Consider the following 25,676-nt stretch of genomic DNA (forward strand, 5'->3'; position numbering starts at 1 on the left):
TCTGTCTCACAAAAAAAAAAAAAAAAAAAAAATGCTGCTAGGAAAACTAGATATCCGCATGCAAAAGAATGAAATCGGACCTCTGCCCCATACCATATACAAAAATTAACTCAAAGAAAAAAATAGATAAATTGGACTTCATCAAAATTAAATAATTTTATACTGCAAAGAACACTATCAAGGAAGTAAAAACAACAACCCACAGAATGGGAGAAAATATTTGCAAATAATATATAACGGACTTGTATCTAGAATACATTTTTAAAACACTTAGAACTCAATAATAAAAGCACTCACGCCTGTAATCCTAGCATTCTGGGAGGCCGAGGTGGGAGGATAGCTCGAGGTCAGGAGTTCAAGACCAGCCTGAGCAAGAGTGAGACCCCCGTCTCTACTAAAAAAATAGAAATTATATGGACAGCTAAAAAATATATATAGAGAAAAATTACCCAGGCATGGTGGCGCATGCCTATAGTTCCAGCTACTCGGGAGGCTGAGGCAGAAGGATCACTTGAGCCCAGGAGTTTGAGGTTGCCGTGAGCTAGGCTGACGCCGTGGCACTCTAGCCCGGGAAACAGAGTGAGACTCTGTCTCAAGAAAAGTAATAATAATAATAATAAAAGCAAAGTAACCCAGTTTAAAAATAGGCAAAGGATGACAATAGACATTTCTCCAAAGAAAATATAAAAGTGGCCAATAAATACATGAGGAAATGTGCAACAATCACTACTCATTAGGGAAATGCAAATCCCACACCACTATGAGATATCTCTTCACTCCTAATAGTTTGACCATAATAAAAAAGACAGACAATAGCAAGTGTTAGCAAGGATGTAGCGAAATTGGAACCCTCATACATCGCTTGTGGGAATATAAGATGGTGCAGCCACATTGGAAAACAGTCTGGTAGTACCTTAAAAATTTAAATAGTTACCAAATGACCCAGAAATTCCATTCCTAGGTATATAACCACATATATTCACGTAAGAACTTGTACACAGGTTTTCATAGCAGTAGTATTCATAATAGCCAAAATGCAGAAACAACCTAAATGTCCATCAACTGATAAATGGATAAACAAAATATGTATCTATACAATGAAATATTATTCAGCCATAAAACGAATAAAGTACTGATACATGCTGCAATATGGATGAACTTTGACGATGTTATACTAAATGAAAGAAAGACACAAAAGGCAACATAGTGTATGATTCCATTTATATGAAATGTCCAGAATATGCAAATCCATAGAGACAGAAAATAGATTAGTGGTTGCCAGTGGCTGAGGGAATAGGAAATGAATGCTTAATGGGTATGAGGTTTCCTTCTAGAGTGATGAAAATATTCTGGAATTAGATAGTGGTTGCACACCTTGTAAATATACTACTTGTGAATATACTAAATCGTGTACTCTAAAAGGGCAAATGATATCTCAAGGGGAAAAAAGGTGGAGGGATAGATTTGGCCCATGGGCCCGTAGTTTGCTGATCCCTGGTCTGGAGAAATGATTTTTGGAGTTGCACAGACTGGAGATAAAATCCTAGTTTTCAACATATGAGCTCTGTGACCTTGGACAAGTTATTTAATAGTCTCACTTTTCTTTTGCATATTATGGGGATATATACACTACCTCCCTTGTATTGTGTGAGGATAAAGTTAGGTCAAATACAAGCTCCACAAATGCACTCTATCTCTAGGGCCTAGAACTGGCAGGTGTTCAATATACATGAATGAATAAATAAAGGATTTAGCATAGTCACTAGCTCATGGTAATAAATAACAGCAAACCCTTATATAGCACTTACTGTATACCAGGTACTATTCTAAGAGCTTTGCAGAACTTTATCTCGTTTAATACATAGTATCATCATCCTCCTCATTTTCCAGATAAGGAAACTGAGGCAGTTTCAGTGTAAGTAACTTGCCCCAAATCACACAGCTAGCAAATGGTAGAGCCAAAATTAAAACCCAGGCAGTCAGGATCCCAAGTGTATGCAATAAATGTTGAATGTGAATTATTAACATCTTCATCACAGAGTTTAAAACATATCCAAGGATACTGATCTCCTCTCTCCCTTTAGTTTCCAAGCACACACTAGCAACTCCATTTCCCCAGCATTTGATTTAGAATGAGATGCTTCCCAAGTCTCTGACGTTCTGCTAGAGAACATATTCATTCTTTCATTGATCCCTTCATTCACGTATTCATCAAGCATACACAGCATATACTGTGTTCTAGGCCCTGTGCTATATAGAGTTAAAAAGACATACTCACTATCCTCAAAGAGCTGAACATCTAGTCAGGAAGAGAATTAAAATCCACATTGGTGAGTGCTGTCATAGAGATTATGCAAGGGTGCTGTGGAAGCAGAGAAGACCCAGGGGATAGTGTGGAGGTAGGAAGAGGGAAGCACCTGTGAATGTTTTCTGGGGGAAGTGGTACCTGGAGAGGGTTTCAAAAGAGAAATGTGGATTAGTCAGGTGTAGGAGGGGAGAATTAAGTCAAGAATGAGGTTAAAGTATATATACATTCCGAGAGGACCAGGAGCCCCTGGTGAAACCCTAGGAACAAATAGCACAGAGCCCAACATGACTGAAAGCCAGGTTGCAGAGGAGACCTGAAAAATCTCCTAAAGGCCCAAGTGCCCTGCAAGTTTGGTCTTGAGCAACTAACTACCCAGCATTCCCTTTCCCCCTTACCCTACTTCATTATTCTCTGCAGCACTTATCACCAGCTGACATGTTATATACCTGTTTATTTACTGTCTGTCTCCTCCCATTAGAATATGAGCTCCCTGAGGGCAGGGACATTGTTTTGTTCACTGCTGTATTGCCTTTGCCTAGCACATGCTTGTGTTTGGATTGCGTGGTTATAGTAGGCTCTCAATAAATATATATATATATTTTTTTTTTTTTTTGAGACAGAGTCTCACTCTGTTGCCCGTGGTGAGTGCCGTGGTATCAGCCTAGCTCACAGCAACCTCAAACTCCTGGGCTCGAGCGATCCTCCTGCCTCAGCCTCCCAAGTTGCTGGGACTACAGGCGTGAACCACCACACCCAGCTAATTTTTCGTTTCTATTTTTAGTTGTCCAACTATTTTTTTTTCTATTTTTAGTAGAGATGAGGGTCTCGCTCTTGCTCAGGCTGGTCTGGAACTCCTGAGCTCAAAGCGATCCTCCTGCCTCGGCCTCCCAGAATGCTAGGATTATAGGCATGAGCTACCGCGCCCGGCTAAATATTCTTAAATGAATGAGTGAAATAAAATGAATAAACTAATGCCCTGGGAGCCCTAGATAGAGACAGACAATCAAGATACAGGTTGCAACCTCCAGGAGCTTACAGGCTAGCAGGGGACCTAATACAAGGACATAAGCACCTATTGCATTCTGTCTCTTCTCTTCTTTCGCTTCCTGCCTTCTCTCCCAGAATTTCAGACCATCCTCTGACAGTTCAACATTCCCCATTCCTCACGCACATTTCTCCACTCCATCCAGGACTTCCCACTCCCCAAAAGTGGCTCGTGTTCTAACATACACCTGCCCACCCTTCTGGCTGTGCTCATCCAAAATCTTGTTCCTACTAGCTGCCTTCACCTGCTGAGTGTTGGAACATGATTAAACTAATTTTCACTAATGTATGACTCACTTCCAGACTAGTCTATGGTATATGATTTTTAAAACTTTTTGTTACAGAAACTTTCAAACATAAATAAAGCAAAGGGTATAATGAACCCCTATGTACACATCACCCAGCTTCGACAATTGTCAACATTCTACCATTCTTATTTCTTCTATCCTCCATTTTTTTCCTCCAGAATGTTAAAGCTGATCCCAGGTATCATATCATTTCACAGCTGATGGCCTGTAAATATTTCAGTATGTATCTCTAATAGATAAAGACCTTTTCTTAACCATAATACCATTATAAAACTCAACAAAATTAATAATCCCTTCATATCATCTAATACCCATCTCTGTTCAATTTTACCCAATTGTCTCAAAAATATCTTTTACATTTATTTGTTCAAGTCAGGCTCCAAACAAGGCATGGGGATTAGGCATATGCTTTTTAGGCTTAAGGCTACCTGGTAGGATTTCGGTCCTCACGGAAAAATGGGGACTAATCAGCTTGAAGCCCCTCTGGACATCCCAGATTCCCTAACCCTAGAAGCTCCAGCATGACCTCTCCCTGGCTGGAGAAAGGAGCTAGCAATTCAAGCCCCAACCCTCTCATCAGATCTTTTTTTCTGTTCCCCAATAAGGAGTGGAGGGACTGTTGCCTTGGGGTAGGGTGGGGAGAAGGAGAAGCAGAGAAATACCTTGCAACCAGGTTTCTGTTCTACCTCCTGTCCAACCACCCGCAATCCCCACCCCCATCCTGGCTGGCCTCAGAAATATTTAGTTCAGCTGTGTAAATGTAATCGTAATTACAGCCATTCCTGGGAGCTGCTTACCATTATGTCTAATTACAGTACAGCACAATAATCATTATGTGTATCATTAAAGATGTGTCAGATTGACTTTGTCACGAATTTTATTTGATTTCAGTACTAAACAGCTCCAGTAGGCACAGCCTTCAGAGCTTGTTGCTCCTGGTCCCTACTGGGGAGGAGGAGATCAGCTGTTGGCAAGTCCACAGCTAAGCGTCCCATCCCATCCCTTTCCACCCAGCCCTGCCCCATCTCATCCCATCCCGTCCTGTCCCATCCACTGCCGGGTGTGCTGGCTGTGCTGCAGCCCAGGCCAGAGGTGCCCGCCTGCCTGCCCTTACTCTCCATGGGCTGCACATCTGGGCTTGAGGTGGAGCAATTCACACTTACAAACAGAAACAACCAAAACAACATAACCCTGCAGGCTCTGCTGGTATCAACCGCTGCTTCCCCTGTCCACAGGGATCTCAGTCAAGCTTCTTATTGACTCAATCCATGCAACATCTTCATTATTTTCCACATTTGGGGATGGGGAATGTGAAATGAGCCGATATGTCCAAAGTCATCGAGTTCATCATTAGCAGAACCAGAAGGAGAACCAGAGGCTGTGGATGCTGAGCCGGAGCTTCCGTGAGAGCCCTGGCCAGGTCAGGCTCCATCCGTTAGGCATTCCTCTCTGGTAATGGATGCATTTTCAATTTTCAAATGTACTAAACGATGCTGTCTGTGCTGCTGGGCAACTTCCTGTGAAGCAAGCACAGGAGAGTTGAAAGGTGGGTGGGAGGAGCAGCACTTTTCCAGCTCGTGTTTGTGAGCTGTGAGAGATGAGCTGAGAGCCTGGGCCAGGAAGCCACCGCAGGCCTTGCCTCATCTGTGTATCATCAGGCTATGCCTCTGCCAGCAGATTTCTTGTTGTTTGCCAGCATCGAGGTAGTCACTAATCAGGTAGACCAGTGTTGAAGAAGCATGTATAACATATCAAATCATTGCCTAATGAAACTTCCCTTTGGATCCCGTCCAGATCCAATAAACGAGTTCAGTGCATGTTTGCTCACTCATTCATTCCACCAGCCTTGATTGAGTGCCATTTTGTGTCCTGCTTTGCGCTAAGAAAGTATCTTTGTGCCATGTGGTTCTTGCTCCTAAGAGCTGCACTCACGGCCCAGTGGAGAAGAAGGGCATATAAACAAAGAGGCCAGAGTGGGCCAGAGGGCTGTAAAAGGCCTCGTGGAGGCACAGGGGAGGGAACGAGGAGCTCTGCCTTTGAGGAGTCAGTGAGGACTTCAAAGAGTTACATTTGAGCTGGGTCTTGAAAGCTGAGTAGGTCTAGGCTTAGAAGGGAGGGCTGGGCATTCTCTGCAAAGGGAATGGTGAACGGAAAGGCAGGGAGGTGTGACAGAGCGTGAAGGAACCCAGGATCCTTTTGCAGATGTAGGGGTAACGAATTTCCATTAATGTATCTCATGGCCTTAATAATTTAAGGTCAGACCTCAAGGTGGACCATCACTCCAGTTGACTGGTTTGTCATGACCTTTGATTTTCTGCCCTGTTTTTGTGCCGCCTTTTGGCCTTTTTGCAGTCCTCTGAACTTAGCTGAAAAGCTGATGCTGAAATATGCTATCTCATTTTTTTCATTCTACATTTTGTACCAATCACACTGGCCCACTGAATGGCTTAGCTATATGTTATTCCAGTTTTCTTGGAGCAGCAAAAGGAGGACTTTTTTCCCCTAGAGTCGAACCCAGGAAAGCAGAGCTTTCTGTGGGGAAGCATGGCACAAAACCTTTGAGGACACCTGAACTCCATGTGCTAGGCTTTTGCTGCCCCATGTCTGTTTTCAACCGAATGACGTGTTTGTTTAGCTGCGGACTGCTGTCTTCAGTAGAGGGACATTGAAACACTGTTGGTTTGAGTGTGGCAAGGCAATGAATCATCCTTGTGTGAACTCTTAAATAAACTATTAGGGGACGAGCCTAAGTGTGCCTTTGCTAATCTGTTGATGAGTGTTGGCCACAGATAGAGCCTCAAAGGGGCCCAACAGCCACAAGTTGGAGTTTTTGTAATGAAAGTGAAACCCCCTTCATTTGTCTAGCCTCTACAGCTTTTCACAAAATTTCTTTCTGTGATCCTCACATACAGCCCTTTAAGGTTGGCGGGGTGGAAATTCCTGTCCCCATTTGATCAATGCGGAGACTGAGACTTGAAGGGTTAAATGATTCCAAGTGGTTCCAGTGTTAGTGGAAACCAAGCCCCTGCTCACAGTGCTGGGGCGCTTTCGTGCTGTCTGGTGCTGCCTGCTGCTGAGCCAGCCTTTCCCTGGGTGGCACTCACACACTTACAGGACAGCTGGCCACAAGGAAGCACCAATCTATGACTGTAGAACGACTGTGGAACGGGCTCCCTGCTATGTTCGCAGTACCCTTGCCCTCAGAAGTACCTCCGGATGTTTGCCATGTTGGCACCAAACTAGAATAGTAGATAAAGAGTAATAAAGAGCTACCTTGGAGAGCAAATACCCCTCCAAGATATGTCATTTACTCCCTTCTTACTAGCAAGATCAGGTTCAACCTGCATAAATCCATTTTAGTGTATTTTAATTGCTTGTAAACTAAGTGTTTCCTGAATATGTCACTGACCATGAATAATTAGAATCATTTCAGTGATTGGATTTTCAAAAGTGAATGGGAGAACAGACAAAAAGGGGCTGCTTAGAAGCGAGAGTCATTTGTTAAAGTGTGAGTGGGTGAGTGGGAGTGTTGTCTCAGCCTTCTCCAGTTTTGTTTTGTTTTTTTCATGATGTCACCAGAGCTGCCTGTTTTTCAGCTACTCTGGCTGCCCTTCATCTTTTATGCATCTCTCACGTTAAGTAATGCCACCTGCTGACAATGACCGGGCCCAACTGGCCACATATCAGAGTCATTCATTCACCCAGCAAAAATGTATGGAGCGCCTACTATGTGCCAGGCCCATACCCAATCTTGGGGATAAAAAAAAAAAGAATAAGGCCCAGTCTCCACCCTTGAGGAGAACACTGCCCAGTGGAGAAAACAGGCATATAAACAAACAGTTACGGCCGGGCGTGATGGCTCACGCCTGTAATCCTAGCACTCTGGGAGGCCGAGGCGGGCAGATCGTTTGAGCTCAGGAGTTCGAGACCAGCCTGAGCAAGAGCGAGACCCCATCTCTACTAAAAATAGAAAGAAATTATATGGACAGCTAAAAATATATATAGAAAAATTAGCTGGGCATGGTGGCACATGCCTATAGTCCCAGCTACTCGGGAGGCTGAGGCAGGAGGATCGCTTGAGCCCAGGAGTTTGAGGTTGCTGTGAGCTAGGCTGACGCCATGGCACTCACTCTAGCCTGGGCAACAGAGTGAGACTCTGTCTCAAAAAAAAAAAAAATTAAAAAAAACAGTTACACTAAGACGTGTAAGAGCTAGCATAAAGAGGTTAGCCATGAGCTGTGAGAACACAGAGGAGGAACTTACTGCATCTGGGGGAGCTGGGAACAGCACAGCAGAAAGGCAACAGTTAGCAGGGGCTCAAGGGAAGCAAAAGAGTTGGCCAGATAAAGAGGAGTGGGAAGAGACAGCACACGTCAGTGTGGCTACAGATTAGGGGCTATAGCAGGGACCGTTGTGAGAGATTAAGCTGGAGAAGTCGGTTGGGCCAGACTGAAGGCCTTTGTCCTCCTTCAGAGTTTGGACTCGGTCCTGTAGTCAGTCAGTGGGGAGCTGACCACGGTTTTTAAGCAGGGGGAATGACATGATCAGATCTGAATTTCTGATGGAAAACTTGGGAAAGGAGGGAAGACAGGGAAATCAGCTAGAAGCTGACTCAGAATGCATTACTTGATTTTGCTTTGTCGTCCCTCTGGACTACAGGAGCTCCTTGCCTGCACGTCTATTACAGCACTTGCCACAGAGCATTATAATTGCTCATTTGCACAGCTGTTTCTCCATCCACTCCTTGAGGGCAGGGGCTGAGTCTCATTCACCTGTGGCCAGAGCTGGTACACAGGAGTGCTCAGGAAATGTTGGTATCACATGAATGAGTGAACAAATGAATCAATAGGTTGTAAGCAAACACAACTCCAGTTTGCCCCCAAGTAACCTCTCTGATGGATATATCAGAGATAAATCCTACTCTGATAGAGTATCAAGTCTTTCCATGTCTTTTTCCTTCTCTCTGCCAAGCCCATCAATCTATCATTGTCCATCATGAAAGAAAGATACATTATTCAGAGAAGACAAGAAAGTTGCTTACAAGGCTGTGTGGGTGCTGATTTTGACCCAGTACTCTGTTCTGTCCCTGTGAATTAATTTTTGATGACTTGTTTAGAATGTATCTTCATTGTCCTCATTCTGCTTCTTCTGCATTTCGTACCTTCTCTTTCCTATTTAAATCTTATCCATCCCTCAAGGCCAGTTCAACTGCCTCCCATCTCCTCCATGAAGCCTTACGCATTACCCAGCCCCCACATTCAGAATTAAGAATTCCCTTAGCCCTAGAGAAATGATTCACCTCTGACATTCCTCCCATCAGTTACTCCTGTACCTGTCTGCACTCCCTACCAGACTGTAAAACCTTGTATCTGCTTCATCATTGTCTCCCTAGCACCTACCATGCTACATCCTGCCCCATCAGATAACCAGTAAGTATTTTCAAATATAGGTTGAGCATCCCAAATCCAAAAATCCCTATGCCTCTTTCTACCTTCTTGCACACAGTTAGATATGTTTTTCTTTGTTTGACAAATATTGAGAAAAAAATTATTGTTCATCAAACAGTGAGAATATCACAGAAATGGAGATCCTCTAAACCATGTCATTTTAGGTATTTTGAAAGCACAAAATCCATTGCCTCTAAACAAAGCACAAGCACGTTAACCCATTCAGGGTAGTAAGTACAAATCTTTGCTGAGGAGCTTATTACATGTTGGGACTCACCTGTGGTGCTGAGTGAACAAAAAAGAAGATGAGCATTCTCTTTGGAAATACTTATGCAGAATTAGCTCTACTTGGAACACATTAAGCATAAAGTACTGAAAATTCAAGTTTTCCAGGTGGAAATGTCCAGCAGACAATTATAAATGCAAGTCAGAGGCTGGGGACAAACTGGACCCAGAAATGTAGGATCTCTACACAGACATGTGTAGAGATATGAATCTACAATCTACAAGAGAATATGAACTCTTGCAGAGAGAAAGAAAAGAGGCTGATGGTCCAACCTGAGGGCACCTACATTTCAGAGACAGATGAAGGCAGAGGATCCAGGGAACGCGACTGAGAGGGAACAGGGAGACCAGTGGTGATGAGGAGAAGATAGTGTCAAAAAGAAGGGCGTGGTTGATAACATGCACTGGAGAGATATCAAATAGGATGAGTGATAACTGAAAAGAAGACCTTAGGTTGGGCAATTAGGAGGTCACCCTTGGTCTCCTAAAGCAGGAATAGCAATTATAGGGCACATATGACTACATCCCTCCAGCCCCCACACTGCCTACTGTGTACTCCTGTGGGTACATTACAAATTGATTATGGCACACTTTCCCACTGAACCTAGACACAGCCTCGGAATTCTTCTCAACACAGTAGTCCAAGCAACTGCTACCAATCAGAGTTGCCAACAAGCTGAAATCTCTTTGCCATCTCCATTCTAAAAAATGGCTCAATGGAGGTGTGGAGAAGAAGCCAGACTGCCTTGGGTAGACATGTCTGAGAAATGAGGCAGTCAAGGTGGTGAAGAAAAGAGAGATTTCAAGAAGTCTAGCAATAAAGGGATTGAGAGAGGGCAGTTTCAGGAATAGTATAAGGATCATGCCAAGGCAATACTTACTAATCCTCCAGTAGAATCAGTTTTCAAAGTCATCTTAGTGCTTGTCCAACAACAAACCAGGTAAAGCAATAGCCGTATACTCTCCCTTCTTCCATCCCCACCCTTGGCTTAAGGAAAATTCGATGTGAAAAAGCTTCATATGTAGGCTTGTTTCCAAAATATTCATTTGATTAGCAGAGACATATGGTATAACCACAGTTGGCCCTGCACATATTTATGACGGAGGAATTCTCTCTAATAGTGGAAACTTGAAGATCAACAGTGATGTGGAGAAGGTATTAGTCTTGGCCAGGGCCCTTCCCCAAACCCCCTGAAACCACACCCTGAAGGAAAACATGGGCCTGCAGGGAGACTCCTAGTGAAGTGACAGCCACCCTGCCTTTGTCTCTCCTGCCTCCTCCTCTATACTTCCTTCCTCCCCTCCCCAGTCTAACCCACCCCCCATTTTCCTCTCCTCTCCTCCTTTCTACCACCTCTGTCCCCCTGCCTGTCTTTCCCACCACTTCCAATTTGTCATTTCTTCCTCCTCTCTTCCATTTTTTTAGTCACTTTTACTTGGGTTCCTTCTCCTCTTGATCTCTCTGCCCCTCTTCTGGCTTCAGGGTTTTCAGATATAGGGTAAGCTCTTCAGAATTCACCCTCATTTGGTCCTCAAAGGCATTTGTAAGGAAATCCGGTTTTACTACTGTCCATTACATTAAGAACTCCGTTTCTCTGTACAGTTGATAAAGCACAAGAACAATAGCATTTAATAATAACATTTACCAAGCACTTACAATGAGCCAGACACTGTTCTGAGTTCTTTACATGAATTGACTCATTTATTGTTAGAACAGAACCCTATAAGGTAGATTCTGTTATTATCCTCATTTTATAAACAAGAAAATCAAGGCACAGAACAGTTAAGCAACTTGCCTAAGGTCACACAGCTAGTAAACGGTAGAGCAAAGATTTAGGGCTCATCCCATATGACTCCAGAAATCTCAGTCTTTAGCCATTATGTTATTGCTTCATTATGTAGTGGAAAGCCCACTGGGCTGAAAGTCCAAAGCCATTGATTCAAGTTCACATCTATTACTATGTTACATAGTATTAGCATCATAATCTTGGGCAAGTCACCTAACTTGCCCAAGATCATAATGCATTTTATTGTACTCTAACCAATACCACACAGTTTAGCTTGCATTTATTCCTCTGCCTTTCCTGTAATTATATGAAATATCTTTCTCTCTATATTTAGTTATTATCTCCTTGAAAGCAGTTACCAGACCTTATTCTTTTTTTGTATTCAGCTTGCCACCAGGGCCTAGAATGATGCTCAGCACCCAATAGAACATGTTCCCATGTGTGTACAGGTGTACACATACACACACAGACACACACACACACTACTGTGGATTAGCTAACAGGAAAACTACTAATTAGATGATATACAAAAGGGCTACACATATGTGTTCACAAAGCCTTTAAGTACTTGAGCTAATGAAATAAGATGTGTTAATATTGAGCATATTCTTAAATATAATTGATGCTCAAGTAAGATAACATTTCCCTGGTTTACCTGATTATTTTGCTTAATAATCTTTTTTTATGCCAATAGTTAAAATACCATTAAAACATCTGAATAGTGGCTCACGCCTGTAATCCTAGCAGTCTGGGAGGCCGAGGTGGGCGGATCGTTTGAGCTCAGGAGTTCGAGACCAGCCTGAGCAAGAGCGAGACCCCATCTCTACTAAAAATAGAAAGAAATTATATGGACAGCTAAATATATATATAGAAAAAATTAGCCGGGCATGGTGGTGCATGCCTGTAGTCCCAGCTACTTGGGAGGCTGAGACAGGAGGATCGCTTGAGCTCAGGAGTTTGAGGTTGCTGTGAGCTAGGCTGACGCCACGGCACTCACTCTAGCCTGGGCAACAGAGTGAGACTCTGTCTCAAAAAAAAAAAAACAACATCTGAATAATAAAGCTATTGCTGTGCCCTCATCATTCATTCATTCATCCACTCAATCAGTTCTTGGTACAACTATGCACTGGTGTATAAGCCTCACCATCAAGCAGTTCCTAAGTACCAGCTCTGTGTTCAGGAGGTAAGATGAGTTCCACAGGTAGGATATGGATGTAGTGTAGACAGGACACCAGGTTTCCATTCCAACAACTAAGAATTCACTTTTTCTGCCATCCTTATGTCCACCTCCACATGTAACATCTTATCTCCAATAGCCCATATCTCCCTGACCTCTTGGTCATGTTCTGGATGCTCTTAATCCTCCATCCCCCTGCCTGCTAGCAATACCTTTGATGTGCCACTTCCTGCCGGTTCAATCCAACAACTAATGGAGTTATTATTTTTGTTTGTGTTGTAAAGCCACAGCAATAAAATTTACTCCCAATAATACCACTGCAATTTTATGTCCTTAAAATGTACCATAAATGACATATGTAATAACTGAATTTCCTGTAAACAAAAATGTTTTTCTGGGAAAAAGAGGGCTTTTTTGTTTCCATCATGGTTGGGCCCATGTTCTTTGATGAAGTAATTGATGATATAGGAGAAGTGGAGAACCATCATTACGGTTCAAAGTGCTAGTGCCATGTTATTCTGGCTGTGATGAGTTCTGTTCAAAGTGCACTTCAGGACAAGAAATGCTCTTCCTGGCCAAGGCCCACATTACAATCACAGGCACAACTCCCCCAACTAAAGACGGAGTAAAGCCTCAGGGGTCTGTAAAAGAGATTGGCAGTGACCTTGGGCTTGTCCTGATAGAATCAAATATAATTTTTAGGGAAAGGTTGACTTTGAGTTAACAATAAAAAATTTGAGCGCTGCTTGGAATATTATAGAAAGGGGGCTGGACAGAAGCAGAATCATTGTATCCCTAACTGACTAGGAGAGAGGGAGGCTACTTTAGCCGCAGGGCCATATTGCCAGCATGGCAGATGTATGACTTTAAGCATCTTCCTTATGCTGCTTCTCATCCCTAAGGTCCTGGGAGATTTCACTTTACTATTCTATTTCTTCCACTTCACTTGCTCTTTTTCCTTCTATTCACTGATATTTTTATCCCCTGACTACCTTCTAAATGTAGACCTTCCTCTTAATTTTTTACCTTAGTCCTCAGCCAATTTTTATTTTTAAATTTCATGCTTCAAATTTGTATTATGTATGTTAAGTACTATATAAACTTTAACATGACCTCACTGCCACAAACCATCATCACATATCCAGCTACCTGTTAGACATTGTGACCCAGATGCCCTCCTGTCGTCTCAAACCCAACTAAACCCAAACCCATCATCTTCCCTTAGTTAGACTTGCTCTTCCTGCTAACTTACCTCAGCTTTTGTCAGTGGCACTGAGATTCTCCCATTCACCCAGACTCAAAATCTAGGAGTGAACTTCAACTTCTCTCTGCTCTCTTTTTTCTTCCACAGCCAACCAATTGCCAAGTCCTGCTGAGTCTACCTTCACACCGTCTCTTTCCTGTCCACTCCATGCCCACAGCGGTCACCCTGGTTCAAGCCCTGATTGCCCCCATGGACTACTGTAGGTGCCTCCACACTGGTCACTCGGCCTCTCTGTGCTGTTCCCAGTTCTCATAAGGCACAGCTCCAGTCCTGACCCTGCCCCAGTGCCTGTCACATCAAGTCCTGTCTCCTCAACATGGGAGTCAAGGCTTCCCATGCTCTCCTTCTCCAACTTTAGCCCACTTACAGCACTTGCTGGTTCCCAAATTTGTCCTTCAGTCTCTTTCCTCCTCTGATTACCCCCGCCACACACACCCCATCCCTTCCTGTCTGCAATCACCCTCATCCTTCAAGGCCCTAATTCTCCCTACTGAATGTGGATCTCCTCAAAATCCCAATCACATTTTATTTCATTCATCAACAACATGAATTGAGCACCTGTTATTTCCCAGGCCTTATGCTAGGAGCTGTAGGTAATATAAATGTGAAGAAAACAGTATTCTTCCCTTCTGCATCTCTGTCTAATTGGCCAGAAGGACAGACATAACTAACTCTAAATCCTTACTAGGCTGTCTCTGATTCCTATCCTATGGACTCTTTCCCTCAGCCTGCAAATATACTTAAGACCCTACCACCTTAAAACACCCACTCTACCCTAGCCCCACCCCTGTATCAAACTCCTTGAAAAAAGAAAAGCAGTGTACACTAGTCCCCACCCCCTCATCTGCAATTTCACTTTCCTTGGTTTCAGTTACCCATGGTCCATCATGGTCCGAAAATATTACATGGAAAATTCCAGAAATAAAAACAATTTGTAAGTTTTAAATTGTGCACCATTCTGAGTAGCATAATGAAATCTCATGCTGTCCTGCTCTGTCCTGCCTGGGACGTGAATCATCCCTTTGTCCAACGTCTCCCCACCATTAGTCACTTGGTAGCTGTCTCGGTTATCAGACTGACTGTCATGGTATCGCAGTACTTGTGTTCAAATTACCCTTATTTTACTTAATAATGGCCCCAAAGCACAAGAGTAGTGATGTGGAAATTCAGATATGCCAAAGAGAAACCATAAAGTGCTTCCTTTAAGTGACAAGTTAAAAGTTCTCGACTTAATAAGGAAAGAAAAAAATCGTATGCTGAGATTGCTAAAGTCTACTATAAGAACGAATCTTCCGAGCCAGGTACAGTGACTCACGCCTGTAGTCCCCAGCTACTTGGGAGGCGGACGTAGGAGGATCCCTTGAGCCCAGGACTTAGAGGTTACAGTGAGCTATGATGATGCCACTGCATTCCAGCCTCAGTGACAGAGCGAGACCCCCATTTCTATAAAAAAAAAAAAGTAGAAATAAAAAAAAGAACAAATCTTCTATCCATGAAATCACAAAGAAGGAAAAAGAAATTTGTGCTGATTTTGCTGTTGCACCTCGTACTCCAAAAGTTATGGCCACAGTGTGTGATAAATGCCTAGTTAAGAAGGAAAAGGCATTAACTTTGTGGGTGGAAGACACAAACAGAAAAGTGTTCCGATTGACCACAATCAGGTTCAGTAACATCCACAGTTTCAGGCATCCACAGGGGGTCTTAAAACGCATCCCCTGCACATAAAGGGAGACTACTGTGTTCTCATCATTCTCACCTCCAATTCCTCCCAGCAGAATCTTCAGCCCACTCCAGTCAGGCCTCTGTCCACACCCTCCACTTTCTTTGCTGCAGCAAAGGTCTCCTTCCAGCCGACAAATCAGAAGACGCTTTTCAGCCCTCCTCTTCTTTAACCTCTCTGCAGATTTCAAATTGCTGCCAGAACTGTTTCCACTCCCTCTGCCCACCTCTGAGGTGTTGCTCTTCCCCATGATTCTGTCCTTGCCTCTCCTCTCTTCTCACTCTGGAGTAAGCTGCCCTCCGCCCCACCAGCCATGGCAATCTCGTCGGTTTCCCTGGCTTTATGTCGTTGGTAACTCCCAAATCTGTATCACGTATCGTATTAAAGGCTCAATCTCTGTCCTCAACGAGGCCTGCTATCATACAGACCACTAGATCATCAGAATCCTGACGCTCAACATGCCCCCGACTGAACTCCCCCATCGCACACAGACACCCTACCCCCAAACCTTCTCCTCCACCTGTATCCCTCATCCTGCTCATGCTCCTCCCACACAGCCAAAAATCCTTGCCTCTCCCCTCTTCCATACTCCCCACATCCAACTCACTGTCTAGTCCTATCAATGCTATCTTTGAAAGTTTTCTCTCTCTTCATTCCTCCCGCAGCCATCCTGGTTCAAGCCCTATTACCACTCCTCAGGGCTACAGCACTAGCCTTCTAACTGGTATCCCTACTTGCATTCCTCCCTTCAAATTCCAGTACATTCTCCACACTGTAGCCACTGAGCCCTCTACAATGCACAGCTGACCTGTTCATTCCTTCATTTAAAAGTTTGCAATATCTTTTTTGCTTCCCCAAGCTTCCACTCACTTACCCCATGAATATTTGCCACCTACTAGGTGCAAGCACTGTTTTGGGAACTGACAATGGAGCAGGGAACAAAACAATGTTTTGTCCTCATGGAACTTCTAGTCTGGGACAAGTCCAAATGCTTTAGCAGGGCATACCACGAAACGCATGCCTGCCTCCTGGCCACATCTAATTCACTTTGGTGCCTAAAATGTGCTGTGCTGTTTCATACTCCCTGCCTTTGCCCAGGCTGTTGGGGATCCCTCCCCTCTACCTCCCACAGTCGCTTCTTCTGGGGTAGTTTATAGGCTACAGTAGCTGGTACTAATCTCCAGAATGACCTGAGTTCAAATCTCAGCTCTGCACGTACCAACTGTGTGACTTCTGTCAATTTATCTGACTGTTCTGTGCTTTAGATCTTCATCTTCAAATGGAAACAATAATAGTACTTACCATATGGGTTGGTTGTGAGAATTTACTTAGTCCATTAAAAGTGCTTACATACTTTAGGTACCTGACACATAATAGGCCACTAATAAATGTTAACTGTTATCACTATGATTTTTAATATTAGTATTATTATACCACTCATCACACTGCTCTATAACAATCCTTCCTATTAAGCATGCCTTATTGTCTTTGTACCCCAATGACTAACCTAGTCAGGCATATAGTAGGTACTCACTAAGTGTTGAGCCAAGGATTAAATGATTGGCTTGGCTGGTTCGGGTTTGTGGCTTGATTTCCTGTGACTAAACATAGTTATGGAGGAATAACAGCAACCCTGAGGCTTCTTCTGAATATCTTTTTGACCAAATACTAATTGTATACCATTGTCATTGTGTGAGCAAGAGCTGAAGATGAGTGAGCGAGAAAGGAGTGTTTGAGTTAAGCTGGACGGAGCTAGAGCTATTGGGTTGAGAGGGGACCGTCTACCCTAAAGTAGCCATGACCTTCCACACCCATCCTCTGCCCCATCTCCTACTTTCCTTTTGCGCCCTTCCCAGGACCATGTTCCCCTCAAAAGTATATAAACTGAAACCCAAAAAGCAAAAGGAGTGCTGAGGGGGAAAGGGGAAAGGGTGGAGAGGGGTTAGCACCTCCCTCCTTCCTTTTCTAAGATCAAAGCCAACGTTTTCCCTTGAAGGTCGGCTGGCCTCTTTCATCCCCTGCTCCACCTGTCTGGGAACGGATTGCTGCTTGCCCGTTTTCTTTCCTCTTCAGGGCTGGAGGGCAGTTTCAGGGTGGGGCCTCAAGCTATTTCTAGTGCTGGCCAAATCCCTCCACCCCAACATCTCTTTTGCGTTACATGATCATATTTCCTTTCCACCTCACCAGTCAGTAACAAGTGGCAGGACTGTAGGATGGGAAACTATGAGAGAAGTCAGTTTCTCCACAGGCCTTAGGCTGAGTTAATGGCTCAAGCAAATGGGGAGGGACACTGGAGCCACTGGCCTTGATCTGGCAGAAGGAACAGGCTCTTCTTTCTAAATCTCAGCCCCAAGCACTTCACCTGACATCCCTCAGGGTATGAATGAGTCACATGGTTAGGCACGGGCCTCTTGCCCCAGGAGAAGGGAATTCACATTTATTTTTTATTTTTTTATTTTTTTATTTTTGGGAATTCACATTTATTGAAGTCTTACTATGTTTCAGGCCCTGTGCTAGGCCCTTCTGTAGATGTTCTCACTAGTTTCTAACAACCCAATCAGGTCAGCATTTAGCATCCCTTGGATAGAAATGATGAACAAAGGTTAAGAAGCTTACCCAAGGCACATAGCTAAATTCAGGCCCCAAAATCCAGCTCTCCCTAACTTTAAAGCTAGTGCTCTTTCCACTTCACCATGCTGCCTCAAGAGTCTAGAAAAGCTGTGGATGCTATGGGTTGACTCTTTGAGTTATTCCACACAATTAACTGAACAGCAAGCTAAACCCTTGGTGAATTAATTTAATTCAACATACATTTAAGGGAAGCGTGATGACTTGAGTCTGACTATACAGGGTATGCAAAGAGAACAGAACACAAGTTTCTGCTTTTGCAGAGTTCATACTCCAGTATAAAAGATTTAACAAGTGTAAAAATAAAAAATATAACACAGAAACAGAGTAATGTCATGACAGAGCCAGAGAGGGAAAACAGGCTACCACCTTTGCCTTAGATACAGCCGCAAGCAGAGCCTCCCAAGGCTGGGGCCAGCCAGCTGCCATGTGGAACTGGCTGACAACAGGGACTTTCTTAAACCATCTGAGTCTCCTAGCCTAATAGTGCAAATAAGCACAACCTGGAAATAATATTTGATTGGCAAAGGTGGGTAGAAGTTTAGGAACCCAGACTTGGCTATTACCTGTAGCCAACCTGCTTTAGCAAAGAATAGGTTATTTATGACTTTGCCCACTGTATGGTTCAGTTAGTTAAAGCCAGGCACTAATGAAGCCAGGACAAGAGGCTTAATCCCAACAGACCTGAGTTCTGTCACATGGCAGTCAGTCCTGGCCCCAGCTGACCATCTTGCAACCATGTGCTCTTGATCAGTGAGGGGACTAAAGTAGGACAGTGTGGGTGGCCACGTAGTAGGCACTCACAAGTGAGGATATGTTATTCCAAACAGTCCTAAGCAAGCAGCTCATGACATGTCTTGCTGATACAGGATCAGCAGTGTCATCTTCGCCTATGGAGGCAGAACATTCCCTCTTCCTATACTTCAGCTAGGCACCATGCCCCTGATTTTTATAGCACTTTGATGCCAAGGGTTCGGGTCTCCCAGAGGGGCTGCTTCATTGCAGCTGCCTTTCTTCTGCTGTGCTCTCTAAGCCTGTCTTTCCACTCCCATGAAATGAGTGCACCACTTGATATGCTCTGGAGAAGAGGCCGCCTAAGGAGAGAGCACCACACCTGTTTGAAGCCTTCTCTTCCAGAGCCAACCCCACAAGGTCCTCAGGCTTGAACTGACGGGGACTTCCTTGGCTAAAAATACAAGCCTCTCAAGTTTCTTTAAGCATGACTGGGGTGGGGGCTGGTTATGGATGTGTCCCCCAGGTAACCCCTCTTGTCCGTTCCACGTATGGGTTTGGTAAAGATGATCTTTAGTCAAGGCCTTTTTCTCTCTCTAGAACTCAGGGCTTCAGGCATCAGAGAGTAATAACTCCAGCAGGAAGAACCTAAGTCCCTCTCTCCGTCTAAGTCAATACACACACACATACACACACACACACACACACACACACACGTGCATGTGTGCACACGCACAAAGGGCAGTATAAGCATTGGCACGGTCTTGAACATTTTCCTTTCAATTAAACGTAGAGTTTTCTGTTGTGGATGTGCAAAAGCCATCTCTCCATAAAATTACTCCCATGGATCCCACAAAGACACTGTTAGAATCCCTAGAAATTGTTCCATAACATCTCCCACGGTGCCAGATGTACATCTAGACTCTTAACAAGGATAATTTGGTGGCAATGGCAATAACCCTGGATTATTTTTAAGAAGCTCTTTGAATAGCGTCAAAGTCAGGACATATCCAGATCCCTTTTCTCATGCCCTCTGGACCACTTTTTTTCATGGAAGTTGAATTTCCCTGATTTACTTCCCACCTAACAATATCACTATTGAAAGCACATAATGTTAAGGACCATATGCTCCCTCTCCAGAGAGTGTGCACAAATACTATTTCTGTTAAAAACTAAGCAGAAATAGTAGCTTTGCATATTTCTCATTCAAAGACTTATCTCAATTGAATGATTCCCTTTGTCATAGAGTGTTTTTCCCTAAGTGGGCCCTACCAGAGAAGCTGAATCAGATATTGTGACTTAACAAAGGTCACAAGGAGTCATCTAGAGAGCTAGAAATAGAATCCACAAACCTTTATTTTGATTCCCTGAGTTTAAAAACAAATAAACTCTACTGAAGAGAAAGGGAAACTAAAGTAGAGAAGCTAGACTTGTTTGCCCATTCCTGGGCCAGGGAATTCAAGGCAACCAAAGCTGCCATGGTCTGCGAGGACCAAGGAGATGAGTAAGACACCGGTGCTGCCTGCCTTCAGGAAGCTGGGAATCCAGTAGGGGGAAATCAGATCACTGGTGAAAAATCTCTATCCAATGCAGAATGTGCTTTTGAACACCTAAAGGACCCCAGAGGAGGTCCATCCATCTTTATAGCCCCCGCTGCAGCCAGCATAGTGACCTGCATGTGACATGAAGGCAAGCCCTGTCTATTTGAACAAGGGCCCTGAGAGAAGTACCAACAGAATGCTCTGAGGGTTAGGGGAGAATGAGGGACAGCTTTGTGAAGGAGGGGACACTTGAGCTGCACCTGGAAAGATGGGGAGGTTTCTCACAGGCAGCAGGGACTGGGGGAGGGCCTTTGCAGGCCCCAGGAAAGAGCAATGGCAAAGATACTAAGAGAAGACAAAGCGTGGTGGGATTGGGGGGAGCACCGAGCAGTCTAATGTGGCCAGAGAACAGGGCAGCAGTGAGAGTTAAGGCTGGAGAGAAAAGTTGAGACCTGAGCAGAGAGACCTTTGAACAGCAAGCTAAAAAATTTCCCAGTGGACTGTCATTGAAGGTCTGAACAAGGGGAGTGATACCACCAGGGCAGGGCTTCCTGCTATATCATCCTGCTCTGCCCAAGCCCGCCTCCCTCGCCTTGTCAGTAGTGGCGAGTTTCTTTTGATTGTCCTGTTTGTATGTGGTTGGATTGGAGGTTTTATGTGCTTTAGTTTGTTTTTTGGCCTTTCCCTTTTCCTTACAGTTTTTCACAGCATATGGTCCTGATTATGTGCTGGAAATCACGCCAAGCTGCCGGCCAGACCGCAATGAGCCCCGCCGAATCCAGCAAATCCTCAACTACATCAAAGGTGAGTACCACTCCTCGAGGCCTGCCCTCCTTGTTCCACCCAGTTTGTGGTGGCCCGTCAGTGGGGGCGTCCTCAAATACCATTTGTCTTTTGGTGACTTATTGTTTCACTGACTTGGAAAGGAAATCTCTTCTTGGCTTGACAGCTTGTAGTTGGAATTCTACACTGGCCACTCTGGTTGGGATTGTCATTTGGCTGGCTAATGTCACCTTCAGAAGGACAAAAGTTTCAACTTCAGGCACCTCCAGAGGAAAACCAGTTCTAAAGTATGCCCTAGGTCCCTTTTTCCTTCAAAAGGCCAACGGTGAAACCCTCGTTAAGATGAGGGAAGTTCAAGTCGATTCAGATTTGGAGGGGGTTGGGGAGGCTCGCACACATCTTGTTCCAGTATTTGTGGTTCCTTGGTCTGGTAGGGCCTTGAGAGATTGTAGAACTATAACGAGTAGTCAGGGACTCTGATGCCCCAGGAGTAGGCTCCACTGTGTCATCCAGAGCAATGGAGCCCGGGCTGCTGCCCTATCCTCCTTCCCTTCCCTAAGGCTGCCCTAGAATCATTCTGGCTTCAGGGTAGAGAGGAAGTGACAGTTGCCAGGATATTGCCCTCTTGATCCCACTGTCCACTGGCTGCTTGAGGTTACTGCCCTCGGCTCTCCAGTAGGGCCCCACTCCCAACCCCAGCTGCTGCTTCACAACTCACTTCATCTACCATTCATGTTAAGTCTTTTGGGCACCCACTTTTCTGTTTGAATTTGTATGTACATGTGTGTGTTTTTTTGGCTCCTATAGTAATTATTTGCCAGAGTTAAGAAGCCAAGGGTATCATATTGCCCATCCTGGAGAGTGAAATTCCCATGTTTATTCGTAAAATGACCAAGATACCACCAGTTCTCTTACCTTTGACTCCCTCATTAGAATATAATCCAACATGAAAGGGAGGTCTGTTCTATACTGGAGATAGTCCAAGGGAACACATTGTGTCCTGAGGGTCTTTGCTGAGGGTTATGTTAAGACCCCTACCTAACTAGCAGGGCCCAGTCTGTAGCAATAGCAAAGTCTCCATGTCCCGGGTTCCTTTCACCAGAGAAAGTTTTCTAAGCTAATAAGTCGTAGACTCTTAAGGTTATACTCACAGCATTGCTTGTTGCCCCTTCTGAGGTGTCCCATGCCCCTCATCCTTCCCCCAACCCTACAGTTTCAAGCCATCTCCCTCCAGCCTCTCAATGACTACTGACCACCCCACAAGTCCTCACTTCCTAACCAAATCCTCCTCCCTTGTCCAACCCTTAAGGCCTTCAAAATCCTTAAAAATCCAAAATGGAAGTTCCTGGGCTTCTCCAGTCCTTTTCACTGTGCCACACCCCTGATGAACACCAACCATCCTGCCCTAATTTCTCCTGCTCCCCTCAGACCCAGGACACATTTCCTATGTCCCTCGGGACTGATCCTGGACCACTTTCTCTTATTCCTCTTCCCTCAATCTTGCCATTTTCCCCCATCCAGGCTCTAAATTCTGGTATAGCACAGACAAAGCAATAGAAACAGAGAAAACTAAACAAGCCTCTGCAGCTACTTGCTCACACCTCATATGTGCAGATATGTGTATGGCCTTGCTGCCCTCCACACATATCCAGGCACGTAGCTCCAGAGAATGGTGACATCTCACTATTGAGGAAATGGAAGTGACAAGCAAGAGAAGACATAAAGAAGGTAATACAAAGGGGAGAGAACTAGGAAAGGTAAGAAACCTAAAAGAGGAATAAGTCAAAAAGAGACTTGACAAAAAAACGCTAGGATAAGTGTTGGTGAAAAAATAATAGATATTCAAGGACATGGAAATCAAGGTTTTTAAAGATCCTAACAGATTCAAGCAAAGGTTGTATCAAAATGAAATTAAAGGCCGGGCACGGTGGCTCACGCCTGTAATCCTAGCACTCTGGGAGGCCAAGGCGGGAGGATCATTTGAGCTCGGGAGTTGAAGACCAGCCTGAGCAAGAGCGAGACCCAGTCTCTACTAAAAAAAAATAGAAAGAAATTAGCTGGACAACTAAAAATATATACATAAAAAAAATAAGCCGGGCATGGTGGCTCATGCCTGTAGTCCCAGCTACTGGGGAGGCTGAGGCAATAGGATCTCTTGAGCCCAGGAGTTTGAGGTTGCTGTGAGCTAGGCTGACGCCACAGCACTCTAGCCCGGGCAAAAGAGCGAGACTCTGTCTCAAAAAAAAAAAAATGAAATTAAACTGGGAGAAACATATAGACCAGGAATTGTATCCTCAAAAGCAACTGGACACATTCAAAATGGAAGACATGGCATAGCAGCATCTTGTCTGAAAGAGTTAGGGATTTCAGATGACACAGAGTTTAGTATGAGTCACCAGGGCAAGGTGGCCTCCAAGAGATGCTGATGCAGTAACGACCTCACTTTAAAAGGGCTCTAGACAAATAGGAACATGTTCCTGGAGGTCAGTCAGGCTGGGGAGAAGACTAGAGCCCAGGCTCCAAGAGGTCTGGTTGAAGGAGCTGGGGCTTTGGGTAGAAGAGAAGACTTAGGGGATGTGGTCTCTGCTTCATATCTTTGAGAGGCTATCCAGGAGCAGAGGGCATAGAAAGGGTCTATGTGGCTACAAGGCACAGAGCTGGACACATGGGCAGATATTATAAAAAGGCAGATTTTTATTCAATAGAAGGAAGATATTTTCTAACAATTAGAGCTTTCCAAAGTGGACTGACCACCCAGAAAGGAATGAGGTCTCTGTCACTAGAGATATAAACGTAGAGGCTAGACAATCTCTAGGCTGTCATATTGTAGAGGGGCTCCTGCCTTGGGGGAGGATGATTAGATTAAATTATTGTTAGGGATCCTTCCAACCCTAAGATCCTAGAATGTTGTATGTTACAATGAGAAAATAGAAAAAATAAAATAAAAAGAATATGGTGAGAGTACAGGGGTTGGTAGATGAGTCACAGTTGTTGGATTGGGGGAGGTAATGCTGTGTGTAGGAAAGAATTGATGGGGAGAATAAAAGAAACTAAGTGGCTAAGAGTGGGTGAGGAGGAGCCAGGGAGGGCAGACAGCAAGTAGAGCAGCTATAGAATACTAGGAATGTTCAGATTTTCCATTTAGCCATCTCTTTCACTTGACAAAGTCTTGTGTTCTAGCCATGCAAATTAGCAGAGCGCATGAGCTCAGAACCGAAAAGAAATTCAGCTAAACCCTAGAAGAAATGAGGCTAGAAAGAAGTCCAAATGTTGCTAAAAATGGCCAGACTAACCTGCTATACTGATACTGTGCCCCTCCAGCCTGGTGACGCATGCTGCCATCAGATAGTGTGTTGCCATGACAATGGTCAGTGTGGAAAGGCTGCTGAATTTTCTGAATTCTAAAAGATTTTCCTGAACCTGTCTACAAGACTGTCATTTGTTCTTGCATATAAAAACCTCGGTGAAGCTGCCCATACTGGGCCTCCCCTCCCCCATCCCCACCTTATTAAAAACAAAGGTGGGGGGACACGGATTGATTTGGGGAGGTGAGATGACAATGAGGGAGTGGATGGATTCAGCTCCTCTCTATGCAAGGGAGTTTAGCCAGCATGTCTAGTTGGATTTGTTCAAGCTTTGAACTTTGGCTTTTTCTTTTTCACCGCATCCCTTAGAAGCACAAAAGATGAGATTTTAGCCTATTGGAAATCAAACCTGAGAAGGTTTAGAGATGTTATAGAGATGCATTCCACATGCCACAAGATGACTGAAAGGACAGGCAAATTTAGACCTCATCTTATCCCATCTTTACCGCCCATTAGTCTTTCTGAGAGAAAAAGAAGACAAAAATAAAACCATGGAGAGTCCATTCAAGCTGTTAGTTTCATACAAGGAAAAGCTCTTCTCATGCCAATGAGCTATCTTGAAGGTATGTGTCATTGTTCACAAGGAAGTGCGGGTTAGAGAGCTGGGCTCAGCTCAGCTCATAACTACTAGTGTCAAATCATCCTCCCACCATCTTCATACGCTCAAAGTTGGTTGCCTTTCCTTTGGTTAATGTACTACAGAAGAATTGGCTCACAATGAACCTTCCAGAGTTGGAACAGTGCTCATGTGATTAATCCCCGGAGGGGGCTAACTCCCCAAGCCTGGCTAGCTCTGCACGGGGTAATAGGGGGAGAGGTAGGAGGTTTTCTAGTTTCTGGTACTAATGACATTTGAATCAAGTAGGGGTCCCTAGGGGGCTCCGAGCTCCACATTGCAGCCCAGGCCCAACGCTCTGTGGAGCGGGGCAGGGAGGAGGGTGAGTTGTGCATTTGCGAGTGTGTGTTGGAGTTATAAATGGAGGTTTCAGCACTTGCTCTGAGTTCTCAGAACTATATCCCTAGTTTGCCTGGAGACAAAAAGAAGCAAATGTGGTCAGGAGGTAAGGAGGAGGAGGAGGAGGGGAGGGGAGGGGGAGGACACAAGAGGGAAAAGAAAGACCTTGAGTACATCTGCCCTTTCTGACCCTTAACGAAGGAGGCTTAGTATGGCAACCTCTCCAAGGCAGGGGTGGGGCAGATGGGCCAACAAACTGATACAGGTGTGGGGGGAGAAAACACAGGTGAAATAATAAGAATAATAGCTACTAATTGATCTTGCAGATAGGG

At 44.4% G+C, this 25,676-nt stretch overlaps 1 protein-coding gene across 3 annotated transcripts in view; it reads left to right on the forward strand.

Annotated features, from left to right (window-relative positions):
* The window catches only part of HDAC8 (histone deacetylase 8), a 223,321-nt gene that overhangs the window by 177,828 nt on the left and 19,817 nt on the right, over positions 1-25,676 (forward strand). For all 3 annotated transcript variants that reach the window (XM_069463047.1, XM_069463048.1, XM_069463049.1), the window contains one exon: positions 20,940-21,045. In XM_069463047.1, the coding sequence (XP_069319148.1) occupies positions 20,940-21,045 (106 nt within the window). The remainder of the gene's footprint in view (positions 1-20,939; positions 21,046-25,676) is intronic.

This window comes from Eulemur rufifrons, chromosome 30, assembly GCF_041146395.1.
Source record: "Eulemur rufifrons isolate Redbay chromosome 30, OSU_ERuf_1, whole genome shotgun sequence".
Taxonomy (NCBI): domain Eukaryota; kingdom Metazoa; phylum Chordata; class Mammalia; order Primates; family Lemuridae; genus Eulemur; species Eulemur rufifrons.